Source organism: Orussus abietinus, unplaced genomic scaffold (genome assembly GCF_000612105.2).
Source record: "Orussus abietinus isolate OABI.00-Male unplaced genomic scaffold, Oabi_2.0 scaffold290, whole genome shotgun sequence".
NCBI classification, from domain to species: domain Eukaryota; kingdom Metazoa; phylum Arthropoda; class Insecta; order Hymenoptera; family Orussidae; genus Orussus; species Orussus abietinus.
This window is the reverse complement of record NW_019394506.1, coordinates 6091-21057: the sequence shown is the minus strand read 5'-3', so window position 1 is coordinate 21057 and position 14967 is coordinate 6091. Positions and strand designations below refer to the sequence as shown.

Below are 14967 nucleotides of genomic sequence, written 5' to 3'. Positions count from 1 at the left end.
TTTGTTCAAGCTGCGTTTCAATCGAAACGTTTCGAGGATTTGCAGATTCTAACGAGAGAAATGAACCCTGGAGTTCTTAGCGAAGTATACGGAATTATAACAATTTAATTCGGTCAAGTAATTATTCTCGGAATTAATAAAAATGGAATTCCATTCCGACATTTGTTCAAGATTCGTTTCAATCCAAACGTTTCGAGGATTGTCAGATTCTAATGAGAAAATTGAGCCCTGAGGTTCTTGGCGAAGTATACGAGATAGAAATTTCTGTCGACGTATGAAATGATCAAAAGAATTTAGAAAGGATAGAATTTAGAAGTTCAACGGAGATCGATAATTTCGATACGCGAAGCGTCGTCCGCATTTGCTCTCCTTTTCCATTCGCAAGAATTTCCTCTCCTTCGGAGATGTATATAAAATGCGCTTACACGAAATCGGAAGTTCTCCTTCGAGAGATGTGCCTACAGCCGGAAGTAAGCGACTTCGATCCGCGAAAAATCGGAAAAAAGGGGCGAAGCACGCGTCCTGGACTTCCGCTCGGCAGGATCCGGGAAACGCGCGCAAAGAAGAACGAAATGCAAAAAGCGGACGTCGTCGGTTGGCGGTGACAGGAGAATGTCACTCACTGCACTCACCCAGTTATCGCAAAAAACCCCTTTTCAAAATTATGAAAAAAATCCCTTCCGGGACTCTCGCGGACCCTTTGAAGCCGCGCGGCTAGGAAATCAGGGGAATCCACTTACAGCCAAAAAATCTCTGCAAAAACCTCCGGAAGAAAAGGAAAACCGGGAGGAGACAAATTAACCCTTCGAACATGGAGCCATTTCGACATATGGGCGAAATTCGTCTGACCGTGCGGGCAATATTGGACCAAACGTCGGGCGCCATCAGGCGCTCTTACAAGGAAGGTATCTCAAATCGATCTCTCCGATTTGATTTCTTTTATAATATGTTATAGTAGACTGAAAACTAAGCGACACGTGTTTTTTTTTATCTGCCATTAAACACTTTAAGGGGGTGAAATCACCATCCAAAGTAAGTCATGTCAAGGGGCGATTTGGCAGTTTCACCCACAAGAATATAAGATTTTTTAACCAATCCACCTGGAAAAGCTTTCTCATAACGAGAAATATAATTTTCTCAATTAAAAAAAATAATTAAGGGGTGAGCCACCCCTCACAGGCCTTACTTTGGATGGAAGTTTCTAAACGATAATACCCCCTTAACCCTTTCGTTACCTTGGACGAGATATCTCGCGACCCAATACTGGCCGATTAACGCTTTTGACGAGATATCTCGCGACCCGATACTGGCCGATCAACGCTTTTGACGAGATATCTCGCGATCCGGTAGTAGCTGATTAACGCTTTTGACGATAATCTAGCTTTCTAGCACTAATATTTTGACATTCTAGATAAATATATTTTATAACTAATCCTATTCGTATAGCTAAAAGGAAGAAATAAATACAGTTTTTATTAATTTAATGAAATTATTTTTATTTACTTTCTACGTGGTATAATTGAAAACATGGTGTTACGCATAAAGCGACATTACACTTCTGACAAAAATATCGTGTTTCCTTGGTGGACGAGATATCTCGTCAAAAGCGTTAATCGGCCAATATTGGGTCGCGAGATATCTCGTCCAAGGTAACGAAAGGGTTAATCGGCCAGTACTGGGTCGCGAGATATCTCGTCCAAGGTAACGAAAGGGTTAAAAGATTAAAACATCGAATCCAACAAGGACGTCCCTTTCCGAATTATTTTAATGACTCCGCGAGGTCGTCGGAGTCGTAAACGGCTCCTTGGTTCGGAATTAATGTTTGCCGAGAATAGATAGATATTCGCGGGGGGTGCCAGGCGGAAAGGAAAGAGAGAGGAAGCGCCGGAAAGGCAAACGCGAATGAACTCGGAAGCTCCCGGTCTCTGTTTTTACCTTCCGCATCTGTCGACCCATCCCGAGGTCATCGACTTCGTTTTAATCGAACGGTTTACGCTCGATATCGCCGAACGAGCTTCGCGATATTTCCGCAGGGGCAACCTTCCGATGGGGGGAGGGGAAAAACGAAGGAAGTAAAAAGCGGAAAACGCGGAGGAGGGCGACGTCTCTCTTAGGTGTGATCCTAGGAGGTTCAAAAAGCGTGAAAATATCTGGACCGAGATGCTTTAATTCGAGCAGTCGCGATTAAGGCGACATTTCGTTCCAGACGGCGGTAATTGCCAATTGTGCTGCATTAATCGACAAAATGGCAGGGGAAACGACGAGGGGAGAAAATTGAAATTTCGTGGAAGTCACGGTTGGTTAAGGCTGATGAACGTAGATTTAAGGTGATATGAAAGTCAGCGTATATATATCTGAGAAGTCAAGTTAAGGCTAATGAACGTAGATTTAAGGTGATATGAAAAAGTCAGCCTACATATATCTGAGAAGTCAAGTTAAGGCTGATGAACGTAGATTTAAGGTGATATGAAAGTCAGCTTATATATATCTGAAAAGTCAGGTTAAGACTAATGAACGTAGATTTAAGGTGATATGAAAATGTCAGCTTATATATATCTGAAAAGTCAAGTTAAGGCTAATGAATGTAGATTTAAGGTGATATGAAAATGTCTATATATATCTGAAAAGTCAGGTTAAGACTAATGAACGTAGATTTAAGGTGATATGAAAATGTCAGCTTATATATATCTGAAAAGTCAAGTTAAGGCTAATGAATGTAGATTTAAGGTGATATGAAAATGTCAGCTTATATATATATATCTGAGAAGTCAAGTTAAGGCTAATGAACGTAGATTTAACATGATATGAAAGAGTCAGCCTATATATATCTGAAAAGTCAAGTTAAGGCTGATGAACGTAGATTTAAGGTGATATGAAAAAGTCAGCCTACATATATCTGAGAAGTCAAGTTAAGGCTGATGAACGTAGATTTAAGATGATATGAAGAGTCAACCTATACATATCTGAGAAATGAAATTGTTCGAACAAGTATTCTCCGAATTGGGGATACCGATTCGTTTCCAACTTTACAACGTGAACACGGAGACCCTAAAGTAAGTCCTGAAACTCATGGAATTTCATTTTTCATTCAAAATTTATTTATTTATCATGGACTAGAACTATCATGGCGTGGCCCGTGCACGTTTTCGATGTTTTACGCTTCTGGAAGACTTAGAATAAAAAATTAAGAGTTTCAGAATATAATGTTTCAATCGTTGATGCTTGTATTTACATAAATTATTGCGTGCGCGCTGATTGTGCCTTTTTAGCGTTTCCGTCCCCAAACCGTCTTTTTCCCTCCTTCGTCATTTTAGAGAGAAGATCGGGAAACGGGGATGGACCGTGTAACCTATCTTGCCAAAGAAGGGCAAAAGTCCACGAGGCGAAACGCCCGTTGCTTCAAAGGGCGCTATAAAAGGAGATCGACTTCCGGGGAAGAGGAATCGTACGGCCCGTCGATGCTACGGGACCTTGCTTCTATTTGCACAACAGACATGTCATTTTGATACCGTGAACACGGACACGTGGTCCTTAGGACCACTCAATCTTTTCCCTGTAAGGTTCAAATAATAGCTGAACCGAATGTTAGTTAAATCCATGAGTTAAATCCATTTTCTCAATTAAAATGATAATTAAGGGGTGATCCACCCCTCACAAACCTTACTTTGGATGGTGGTTTCACCCCCTTAAAGTGTTTAATGGCAGATAAAAAAGAAATACGTGTCGCTTGGTTTTTAGTCTACTATAAGATATTATAAAAGAAATCAAATCGGAGAGAACGACCTGGGATACCTTTCTTGTTAGAAATAGCGCATGATATACTTCGCGCTTGCGTAAAAAAAGCTAAAGACGTACCCCGTTCCTGATGACGTATCATACACACCCAACCATGCTTCTCTCCGAGGGAAAAGAATTCACAAAGATCACGCATTTCTCGAATTTCCGGATGAGAGAAACGCCCTCAAGGGGATGTGAAAGTGGCATCTAAAAGCTCAATCGTTCATAAAACTTCTCTCCGAACAGGATGTTTCAAATCGTTTCATACTTTGAAACATAAATATGGAGACCCTGAGGTAGGTCCCGAAACTCGGGAAATATCATTTTTTATAAACCATTCTTAAAATACCTATAAAAAAAATTTGAAAGGAATTGAAATTTCATGAGTTTCGGGACCTTCCTTATAGTCTCCCTATTCACGTTGTAAAGTTTCGAACTATTCGGTAAATCGATTTGGGAGAAAAGTTTTACGAACAAAACCTCCTCGATGCCACTTTCACATCACCTTAACAAGATAGCGGATCTTACGAGTCGTCCCTTTCGAGCTTCCCTTTCCGGTCCCTCCATAACGCGAAGTCCCTTCCGGGGAGACCGGAACCCCAGAGGTTCTTCGAAGAGACCGAAATCTCCGGAACCAAAGGGGTCAAAGGTCCACGGGGGCGGATCGGGGCCCATCTCGGCCGAAGGGCGCGTTATAAAAGGAGATCGATCCCGGTTACCGCGAAGGGGGGAGGCGAAATTACGAGGATCGTCACGCGATATCCCGGGATTACCGAAGAGCTTTCCCGGAGAGCTTCCATCTTCGGGGCGAATCCTTTTCGAGGCTTTTGCGCCCGATCGATCGTCCCCCGGGGGTACACTCATAGATCGGGATAAATCGGGATGAATCGGGATGAATCGCGGGAACCCTCGGGAGCCGATCGGTCCATTTCCCGATCCTCGGGAACGGCGAGCGACGAGCCGGGTCCATCTCGGTCTCCCTCCCTTCCTCTCTCGTCACTCGAGACATATCGCTTACCGGAAAGATCGGTCTCGAGGGTCTTTAAAACTCGATCCAATGTACGAGCCGAGTACTCGAGTAACTCTCTACTCGGGTAACTCTCGCAGGTGTTCTCACCAGGATACTGAAACGCACTCCTGCAGGGATTCGTTCTTGCTGGCGCCGTGACGAAGGCGCGAGAAAAATTCGGTGTAAAAGTGGAGATACGGACCATTTAGTTGGACTCGAAATGCTGGGAGCGAAGCTCAAATGTCGGCGAATGTGTGAAGTAGGATTTGGCACTGGTGTGGGGTGCTGGTGTGTGTGCCCTGTTTGTTGTGTTTCGTCCCGGGTCTGCCTGTGTGGACTTCGTCAGTAAGGCTATTAGGCAGCCCCTGCCTCAGACACCGAAAAATCTCTCCTTAGCGGGATTTGAACCCGAGAGACTACATGGTATGAGCGGTGAGCGTAAACGCAGGGCTATCGAACGCCCGTGTCGAAGGAAGAACTTCTAATATGTGCCCATAATTATGAAAGTGGTCGAAGTCATATATTTTTTGTTTCGAAATTACATTGAATTAATTTAGTTTGAAATAATGTGGCGTGAAATAACTGATAAACTCATCCCGTCGCGAATGTGTTAAACCCATGGGTTAGATCCATGAACGACACAAGATACATGAACGCCGCACACCTGACTATGAAGCCTGCCACATTGAGAGAAAAAGAACAGAGGGTAGCCCTTTTCTCTTTCTCGTTCCTTTTCTAAGTTTACTTAAAACAGCTGCGCAGCGCGATACGGGGACAGGCTGTTTAACAACAGGCGAGAGAGAGAAACAGTACGCTCTCTGTTCTTTCTCTCTCAATGTGGTCGTCATCGCAAGAATACGAAGAAAAATGTTTGGGTATATGGGTTTCATATGTCCCACGTTCACGATTAGACCTCTGGGACGCTCATTTAAGATCGAATCAATTGAACAGAAGGAATCCAATCAAGGTTCGATCGGCTCGCGCAAACTTCGTTTGATTAGCGCCGAAGTCCCGATATTTCTAGCGAAGTGCGTCGAATTAACGTTAACACGAGTGTAGCGTCATTTAGACCTCGTCGTACCAAGCGACGTCACTCCTAATTGCCTTCCGGTCGTTTACTTATTACTCGATACATTACCTCGACCATATCGCGTGTAACGTGCCTACCAAAATTTGACCCGAAAGTTCTGGATACCGTACGTAGATAAAGACGCAAGAAGTCAGAGAAAGCGAATAAGGGATATATATATACATCGAAGATCGCGAAATGCACAAAGTGAGAGTGCAGAGAGCCGACCGATTGAAGAGCAGAGAAAAAGCATAAGGATCGGGTGATGCCCAAACAAGAAAGACGAGGTGGCCAGAAGGGATAGATAGAGAGGAAGAGACCGGCATTCCAAGAAGAGGAGGTGGGAAGAGAAGGATCAGGCGATCGGAATGAACGTGCCAGGGGGAAGGGTCAGGAGAGGTAGGATCAGGCGATCGAAGGAACGGAGGGGGAAAGGAGAGAAACACCGATCACGCGATCGCCGAGGACCCAAAGTGCGTGAGAGAGGGAGAGCAAACGGAGGTGTAAAGGCGCGCGCGAGAGAGAGACGGAAGAAGGCCGTGCACGCGTGTACGGCGGAGCACGCATGCGCGCACGCGCTCGCACGCAGACCGGCCTGCAAGGCCAGACCACGAGATGGCTTCCGATTGGTCGGGACCGCATCGTACGATGGTCCTGTCGACGTTATAAATACGTGCGCGCGCGCGCGATCACTTCCCCCTCCTTGCGCAGGACACGACCGCGCTCGGCGGGCGTGCGCGCGCAGGTCGCGCCGCTCGGCTCGCGCGGTCGGCGTGGCTGGCTCTCTCATTCGTCGCCGGGCCGCCCTGGGAGAAGGTAGGTACTACAGGTGCTCGCTGAGGTTAGTCACGTACGCACCCCTACACTCGGGGAAATGTCAGGTTAGACATCGCGAACAAAGACTAGGTGAGCACTTATATATGCACGTTAGATACAACATGCGAATTGATCATCCAGTTAGTTGAATTGTAGAGGATGAAAACGGATCAGCCATCGACAGTGGGACTGACCTGGGACAATAACCTGCCGGGCGATGTAAAAGGAGGTTAGGAACCTGGATTTAGGCTAGCTCCAAAACCACTGTCAAAGTCATAAGACACAAATAAAGTTGGCTTCCTCCCCTGAAACGTCTTTCATTATACACAACCCAGCGTCCAAATCCCGATATCAAGAGGAGCTGGGTTGACATAATTCCGACATTCGCCAAAGAATAGCGGAACAGCTCTTCTTAATGTCTTTCCGCAATGCGTCCCAATGGTATTCTTTTGTTATAAGAAACAATACGTATAAATAAAATTCAGGCGATGGCGTGGCGCCAAGCAAAGGCGGAAAAAACATGTATGGGAATATTCTCTCGTTATGGCTGGAACTAATCTTAGATATATTTGGCGCGAATCTTGGTGGAGTTTCGCCGCTGATTTCGGGATCGATTCCAGTCGAGTCGACGCGATACGTCTGCTTGCTCAATGTCGGTCTCTAACGAGACGCGGTGCTTTCCTTGACCGCGACTCGCTGGAGCCGACTTATCGATCTCATCTCGCTCGCCGTTGGCTACGTCGGAGTTTATTAATATTTCGGCGATGCGAACGTCGGGGGAGGCGCTATTTATACGACGCCCGTCGTCTATTTCGGGCCGAGGGGGGAACTTCCGTCTTCGACGGAGGCGCGGCGACTTTTGCGAGACGTCGGAGCGTTATCCAGCCGACTAATCAACGCGCGGAGACGGACACCCGAGGGTATCCAGGTCCCAGATCTCGAGCCCGTTCCGACCTATCCCAAACTCGCCGCCATCTTATCTCCTCCGAACCAGAATACCTCGACGTCCCGCAAAAACGTGTCGAGCCGACGTTTCCGTCTCTCCGCGTTATCGAGGTCAACCCTCGGATCCGATAACGCGCTCACGCCTGGACTTAAAAAAGAAGATGCAAATGTAAACGCATAAATAAAACCGCAAAGAAATAACTGCACAGAGATACGTAGGATCGCACTTCGGAAAATGTATGACATAGTTATTGGGTCATTGGTTAAAAGAAAAAGAAAAAACGAAAAGAGAAAAATCACATTCCTGCCAATGTTTTAGAAGCTATCGGGGTTGTTCAGCAAGAAACCGTCTTCGTTAATGGTAAAATCCGCAACTTCACGTTAAACAACTTGGAGGTCTTAAAATAATATTGTACTTATCTCGGACAAGAACCAAGAAAAGATGTATTTTTTTTTTTTTTTTTTAATGGGTTTCGCTGCGTATTGGGCAACAGTTCTCTCAAGTCACCAGACCAATTAGCATCGATTCGATCTACTCCGCGAAACGCACTCCACGACTCGGTTCTCGTTCGTTCCACCGACGTAGACTCGGCACTTGTCGCAATTAAGGGCGACGTCTTTCGCGACAATCTCCGTCGAACGTTAGGGCGCAGAAGTCTGACATACGAGGCGAGCGTCCCGGGACACGTCAATATACGTCATATGCAAATCGCGCTCGCGGCCACGTGGGCGGCTCTGCGTATACGGTTCGAACGGGACCCGGAAAACGCAGCGCGAAATACGCGGACGGACGTCGCGACGAAGTCGGCTTTCGGCTAATAAACGTCCTCTCAATGTCGCGCCGATCTGACTCGTGTTGAAAAAAATATCTGTTCGCAATATATTAGGGGACCGGAAAGTAATCAAAATCTTACTGTACTCACTAACTGTGAATGAGCTTATAGAAGAAATTTTTATTACTTTTGGGTCCCCTTAATAATATCCGCGTGATCGGACTTCTTTCAAGATACAATGTCTCGAAATTGTGTTTGAAATTTCGGCCTGCGACTACCGAGAGGGTATTCCTCAGCAAATCACGGATTTTAACCCTTTAGTTACGAGCGTCGACTATAGTCGACATCCGCGCGACGCCCTTTGCGGAGAGGCGCCGACTTTAGTCGGCAACAAATTCTGTCATATGTGCAGAGTACCTTCGTCCAGAGCAGCAGTTGTGCAGAGTTCGATGGACTCATCGAACACTGTCACAATTTTAAGGCCGAACGTACCTTTTGTTACTGAATTGCATTGTTGTTTATCATATGAAATCAAAGGTAGTTCACTCTCAAAGAAGGAAATCATGGATTTTAGTTGTTTATCATATGAAATCGAAGGCAATCGGCTTTCAATGAAGTAAATCATGGATTTTAACTCTATAAATCATGTGAACATCAGCTGGACATCGCAAACAAAGATCACTGGAAATCGATGGACTCATCGAACACTGACACAATTTTAAGACCGAACGTCCCTTGTTATCGAATCATATTGTTGTTTATCATATGAAATCGAAGGCAATCGGCTTTCAATTAAGTAAATCAGGGATTTTAACTCTATAAATCATGTGAACATCAGCTGGACACCATAAACAAAGATCATTAGAAATCGATGGACATCATCGAACACTGTCACAATTTTAAGGCCGAACGTATCTTGTTACCTAATCATGTTGTTGTTTATCATATGAAATTAGTAAAATCTCTTATTATGATGGTGAATTCTTTTTCCGCGGATAAGCGCATTTGTACTATATATTGAATTTAATATTTACCGAGATGCGAGATATACCGACTCAATCGAGGAATAATTAATCATTTTTACCAATGGATAACGGCTATTACCGAATATCAGTTGCTACAGGGTTGTTATCTGTAATGAAACGAAAACGCAAACTTTTTCGGCATCTATGACGGAACAACTCGGCACAGCGAGGTGAGCGTTTCACTTTTCGTTACACTCCCCATTTCTTAACTCGCGAACTTACACTTACGTGACATAAGAAGATAGAAGCGTCGCTTCGGAAATCCTCTTAAGGAAGACACAAAAATGTCACTCGAGAACCGGAACGAGCAGCGTCGAACGAGTTCTTAACCTAACCTCAAACTAGCCAGTGGATATACCAGAAACCGCCTTATCGAGCAGCATTTATTTACCGACCTTGGCTGTCTTCTGGATTTTCTGAATTTCCAAAGGAATTCTTTGAATTAAGGGGATGTGAAAGTGGCACCCGAAAAGTCAATCGTTCATGAGAGTTTTCTACAAAATGGGTGTACTGAATCGTTTCAAATTTTACAACATTGATGTGGAAGCTCTAAGGTAGGTCCTAAAAGTCATTAAATTTGATTTTTTATAACAAATTTTGAAAACATCTATAAACAAAGTTTTAAAAAATTGAAATTTTATGGGCGTCAGGACTTTCTTCATAGCTTCCATATTCACATTGTTAAGTTTGAAACGATTCGGTGAACTCAGTTCGGAGAAAAGTTTCATAATCGGAACTCTTCACGCCACTTTCACATCACTTTAAGGGGATGTCAAAATGGCATCCGAAAAGTTTATCGTTCATGAGTTTTCTACAAAATGGGTGTACTGAATCGTTTCAAAATTTACAACATTGATGTGGAGGCCCTAAGGTAGGTCCTGAAAATCGTGAAATTTCATTTTTCGTACAACAAATTTTGAAATTCAGAAACGAAATATTTTAAAAATTGAAATTTTATGGGCGTCAAGACCTTCTTTATAGCTGCCATATTCACATTGTCAAGTTTGAAATCATACGGTACACTCAGTTCGGAGAAAAGTTTCATAAACGAGACCTCTTCACACGCCACTTTCACGTCACCTTAATAAAATATCTCTTTGGTACTATTCAACGAAACGTTTCTCTGGTTCAATGAAAGTCTTTCTTCCTGGGGAGTAAACGGGAAGTTTCCACATTTTCTTGTATAGCGCGTTGTACGAGGATCGGGTTATACATATTTGGTGTACGGAGCAGTTCTGTCGTTTTTTGTACGTGTACACTTCATTAGAAAAAAAACGATAGAACTTCCGTTACATCTATATTTTATATACATATATATTATATATAATATGTATGTATGTATGTATATAGCTTTTGTATATTGCGACCAAATATTCTGCCAATAAATCGAAACGTTCACATTTCAATATCGGAGCAATATTCCCAGTATTTATCCGCTATGTGAACAACGGCCTACCAATTAATATCGCAACATACGTATCTTTTATTATTATATTGGTGCGTATTTTTTATTATTAAATGGTGTACGGAGCAGTTCTGCCGTTTTTTGAACATGTGCACTTGTTTAGAAAAAAACAATGGAACTTCCGTTACATCTATATTTTATATACATACATATTATATATAATATGTATGTATGTATATAGCTTTTGTATGTTGCGACCAAATATTCTGCCAATAAATTGAAACGTTCACATTTCAATATCGGAGCAATATTCTCAGTACTTAACCGCCATATGAACAACGGCTTACCAATATTGTACCAATTAATATCGCAACGTACGTATCTTTTATTATTATATTTCACCGGGAATCCTCTCAAGTTACGGTCTGGTAGATTCATGATAACTTAGTTTCACCTCCAATGCGCGTCCACTTTTTTAACCTTTTGCATGCAGAACGAGTCGACCAGAAGCGCATGTTAAATAGAACATTAAAAAAAAAACGCCTTAAATGTGGGTTTCGTCATACGCTATTTTGTTATTCATTTTGCCGGCGACTTTTTAAAATTTGCATCTGACGTTCGTTTAAACAAACTACATGTCAGACACGGAAATGTCTGAGAGCAAATACCACTGGACGTTACCGAGTCGAGTTTCCATTTTTTGCCAACAAGTTGACGTCCTGAACGCATATATGCATCGATCGTCTGTAAAAAGTTAAGTGATTTTCTTTTTTCGTTAAAGTTGAATTAAACTGAAAATGAATTGAAGTCGAATAAAAACGTCCGTTAGAAATATAGTACACGTGCAATCGCAGCTTTTCAAGATACAACATTCCGAAATTTGTTATAGAATTGCGCTTGGGGTTTATAGTTTACGAATTTCTGAGAACGTGTATTTTAAATTTCGAAATTTTTCAAATGCCAATTTTCGATCACGTCTGCATGAATTCACGAACAATGGGGTAAGAAGGCACAAGTACGACTGTCATAAGAAATGTACACGAATTTTCGGATACTTTTGTTTACCGACTCTCGAAGCCCAATCTCGTGCATGAAATTCTTTTCGCTTCACTAACTATCCACTGTCCACTATCATTTGGGATGCGACCCGATGATTCTTACAAAATCAATTTTACTAGAGCCAAGAAAATTCTTCAATTTTTTTGAATTTTAGAAATTTCTTCGACAAGAAATGTTTTCTAGACCGCAAGTAATTAATTTCCTCTGTAAGTAATTATTTTCTCTCAATTTGCACGGAAGGTCGCAGATTTTCGGGAGCCGGGTAGTCCGCTACATCTTTCACATGATTCTTACAAAATCAATTTTACTGAAACAGAGAAATTCCTTAGATTTCAGAAGTATCCGACATTTCTTAAATCTCTTCGACAAGAAACGTACATCTTCCTCATGATTCTTACAAAATCAATTTTACTGGAGCCAAGAAATTCCTTAAACTTCAGAAATGTTCGACATTTCTTAAATCTCTTCGACAAGAAACGTATCCAAAGCCGTGAGTGATTAATTTCCTCTGTAATTATTTTCTCTCAAATTGCGCAGAGGGTCATGGATTTTCGGAAGCCGGACAGCCCGCAGCATCTTCTCCATGATTCTTACAAAATACAAAGCTGCGAGTAATTAACTTCCCCTGTAATTATTATCTCTCAATTTGCGCGAATGGTCACAAATTTTCGGGAGCCGAATAGCCCGCGACATCTACCAAATGATTCTTACAAAATCAATTTTATTAAAGCAAAGAGATTCCTTAAACTTCAGAAATATCCGACATTTCTTAAGTCTCTTCGATAAAAAACGTATCCAAAGCTGCGAGTAATTAGTTTCCTCCGTAAGTAATTATTATCTCTCAATTTGCGCGGAAGGTCGTGGATATTCGGGAGTCGGGCGTCCTCCAGGGTCGCGGAATGCGACTCTCCGCGCTCCGCTCGCCGAGAGCGACTCGATTCGGCGCGCCTTCGCGTCGCGTCGCCGCGCTCTCGGTGTGTCGGTGCGGCGCGGTCGGTGTGTCAGTGCGCGTTCGCCGGCCGCGGCGCACGCCCATCCGGCGAGCCAATGGGCGCGCGCTACGTCATCTCGTACGATGTAACGGAAAGGCCGACCCACGTGGTGCCGCCGCGCTCTCTCAAGGGACGGCGCGCGGCGCGCTATTTTCGTAGAGCCTTAACGAGCCCCTCTTTAGGGACGCGCCGACTCGGACCTTTCTAGAAATCCGCCCCGACCGCGTTTATATCAAATGGCGAAGCGAAAGGCGCAAATACCCGCGGCAAGCGCTTAAAGCGTTTAAATACCTCGCCGGACGGAGTACTCAATGAAACGACGCCAAAATATGTACACATAAATAAGCGAGTTAAAGGTCTCTTCGAGCACCTTAGTTTACATAGATCAGTCGGTAGGTGGGCCAAAGCGTGGTTTTTGCCAAATTCTCGGGTGTAAACCGGGATTTTAGTCGAATCGAGCCCCTGATTAAGGGGATGTGAAAGTGGCATCTGAACTCTCAATTGTTCATAAAACCTTTCTACGAACTGGGTGTCTCAAATCGTTCCATACTTTAAAACGTGAATATGTAGACCTTAAGGTAGGTCCTGAAACTCGCGAAATTTCATTTTTTATCAAGTATTTTTAAAATACCTATAAACAAATTTGAAAAGTATTGAAATTTCATGAGTTTCAGGACCTTTCTTATAGTTTCCCTATTGACGTTGTAAAGCTTCACCCTATTCGGTAAGCCGTGTTGGGAGGAAAGTTTTATAAACAAAACCTCTGCGACGCCACTTTCACATCGCCTTAACGCTAGAACTACTGGTGAATTTTTTTTTTATAGGATGGGCCATTTGAAACCAGTCATTTTTACTGGTCTCGATAGTTCTAGGGTCAAGACTCGGACGAAAGGATTAATTTGTGTAAAATCGTAAGTTACGTGGAGAATTTGACCAAAAACTTGGTAAACGGTAGATTGGGGTGAGCGATAGGGGAAAACGAGCACTTTTCGAGAATCACGTTGGACGGGATTTCCGGTGGGACGGAATTCCCCTGGAGCGCGGAATTTCCCTTAGAGCGGATCCAGGGGAAATGAAACGGTTTCCGCGTTCACTTCAAATCCTCCGATTAAGGTCCGTCTACTCCCGGGTTCGAACAATTCGCGACGAGGAAATGCAAGACCAGGACCGACTTTGCAAATCACCGCATCCCAGAGAGCGATAATATAAGTTTTTACCCGGGATTAAAAACTGCGCGAGAGGCGCGTGGGGTAGGTCGGTACCTTCTCGAAGGTCGAACGCAGAGGATGTAGGTTAGCGAAGCTCCTCGTAACACCTGACATAACCTATGCGCCCTACCTCGATTTTTGGATGCCTTCCTGCCATCGGGTTCAAACGGACCCATGGAAACGCGACTCGAAGGTATCGTTTCATTCCGATCTCGTTTACATAATTATCATTCAGGCAATCGAGTGCAAAGGAGAACGAAAAATGCACCCGAAGGGGTTTTCGCAGGGTATCGTTTGCTTTGATGACGATCAAATCGATCGAAGATACTCACGAGAGTACAGCGCGGTCACGATGATCGCCAGCCAGGAGAGCTGCTTCTCGAACACCTTGCTCATGACTGCCGTGTATTAATTCCCGAATGCGGAACGAGCTAAAAGTCCTCCCCGTCACTCGCAAATTGAAATATAAAATATATATGAAACAATATGAGATTCCGGAAACCTCGAGCCGCGACGATCTTCCGGTCGCGAGGGCGACGGATCACGGTCCGGCGCGTGGTCGAGGCGACAAACTCGACCGACGACGAATATACCGTATTTTGCGGCTTCCCTCGGTCCGTCTAAACGCCGGTCGCAAGGAACGAGCCCCCGTTAACTCGCTGCCGTACCGTACGACCGGCCGTGCGCGACTGAATGTACGCCAGGTTTTTGGCGGCACGCAGCTTTGAAGGATACGGCCGGGTGATGCGCGCATGCGCCGATCGCTCACGCCACTAACCTCCTCCCTCCCCCGCCCGAGACTTACTCCGTCACCTCCCTCCCTGCTGCCACCTACCACCTTCCATCCTGTACCGACCGTGGCCGACCCCCTCCCCCCGCACGCCGGGAC

At 44.2% G+C, this 14967-nt stretch overlaps 1 protein-coding gene across 2 annotated transcripts in view; it reads right to left on the bottom strand.

Annotated features, from left to right (window-relative positions):
- LOC105699939 overlaps positions 1-14752 on the bottom strand; it is a 53281-nt gene extending 38529 nt beyond the window's left edge. For both annotated transcript variants that reach the window (XM_012425392.2, XM_023432569.1), the window contains exon 1: positions 14411-14752. In XM_012425392.2, the coding sequence (XP_012280815.1) occupies positions 14411-14474 (64 nt within the window). In that variant the 5' untranslated portion in view covers positions 14475-14752. The remainder of the gene's footprint in view (positions 1-14410) is intronic.
- Between the last annotated feature and the right edge of the window lie 215 nt (positions 14753-14967).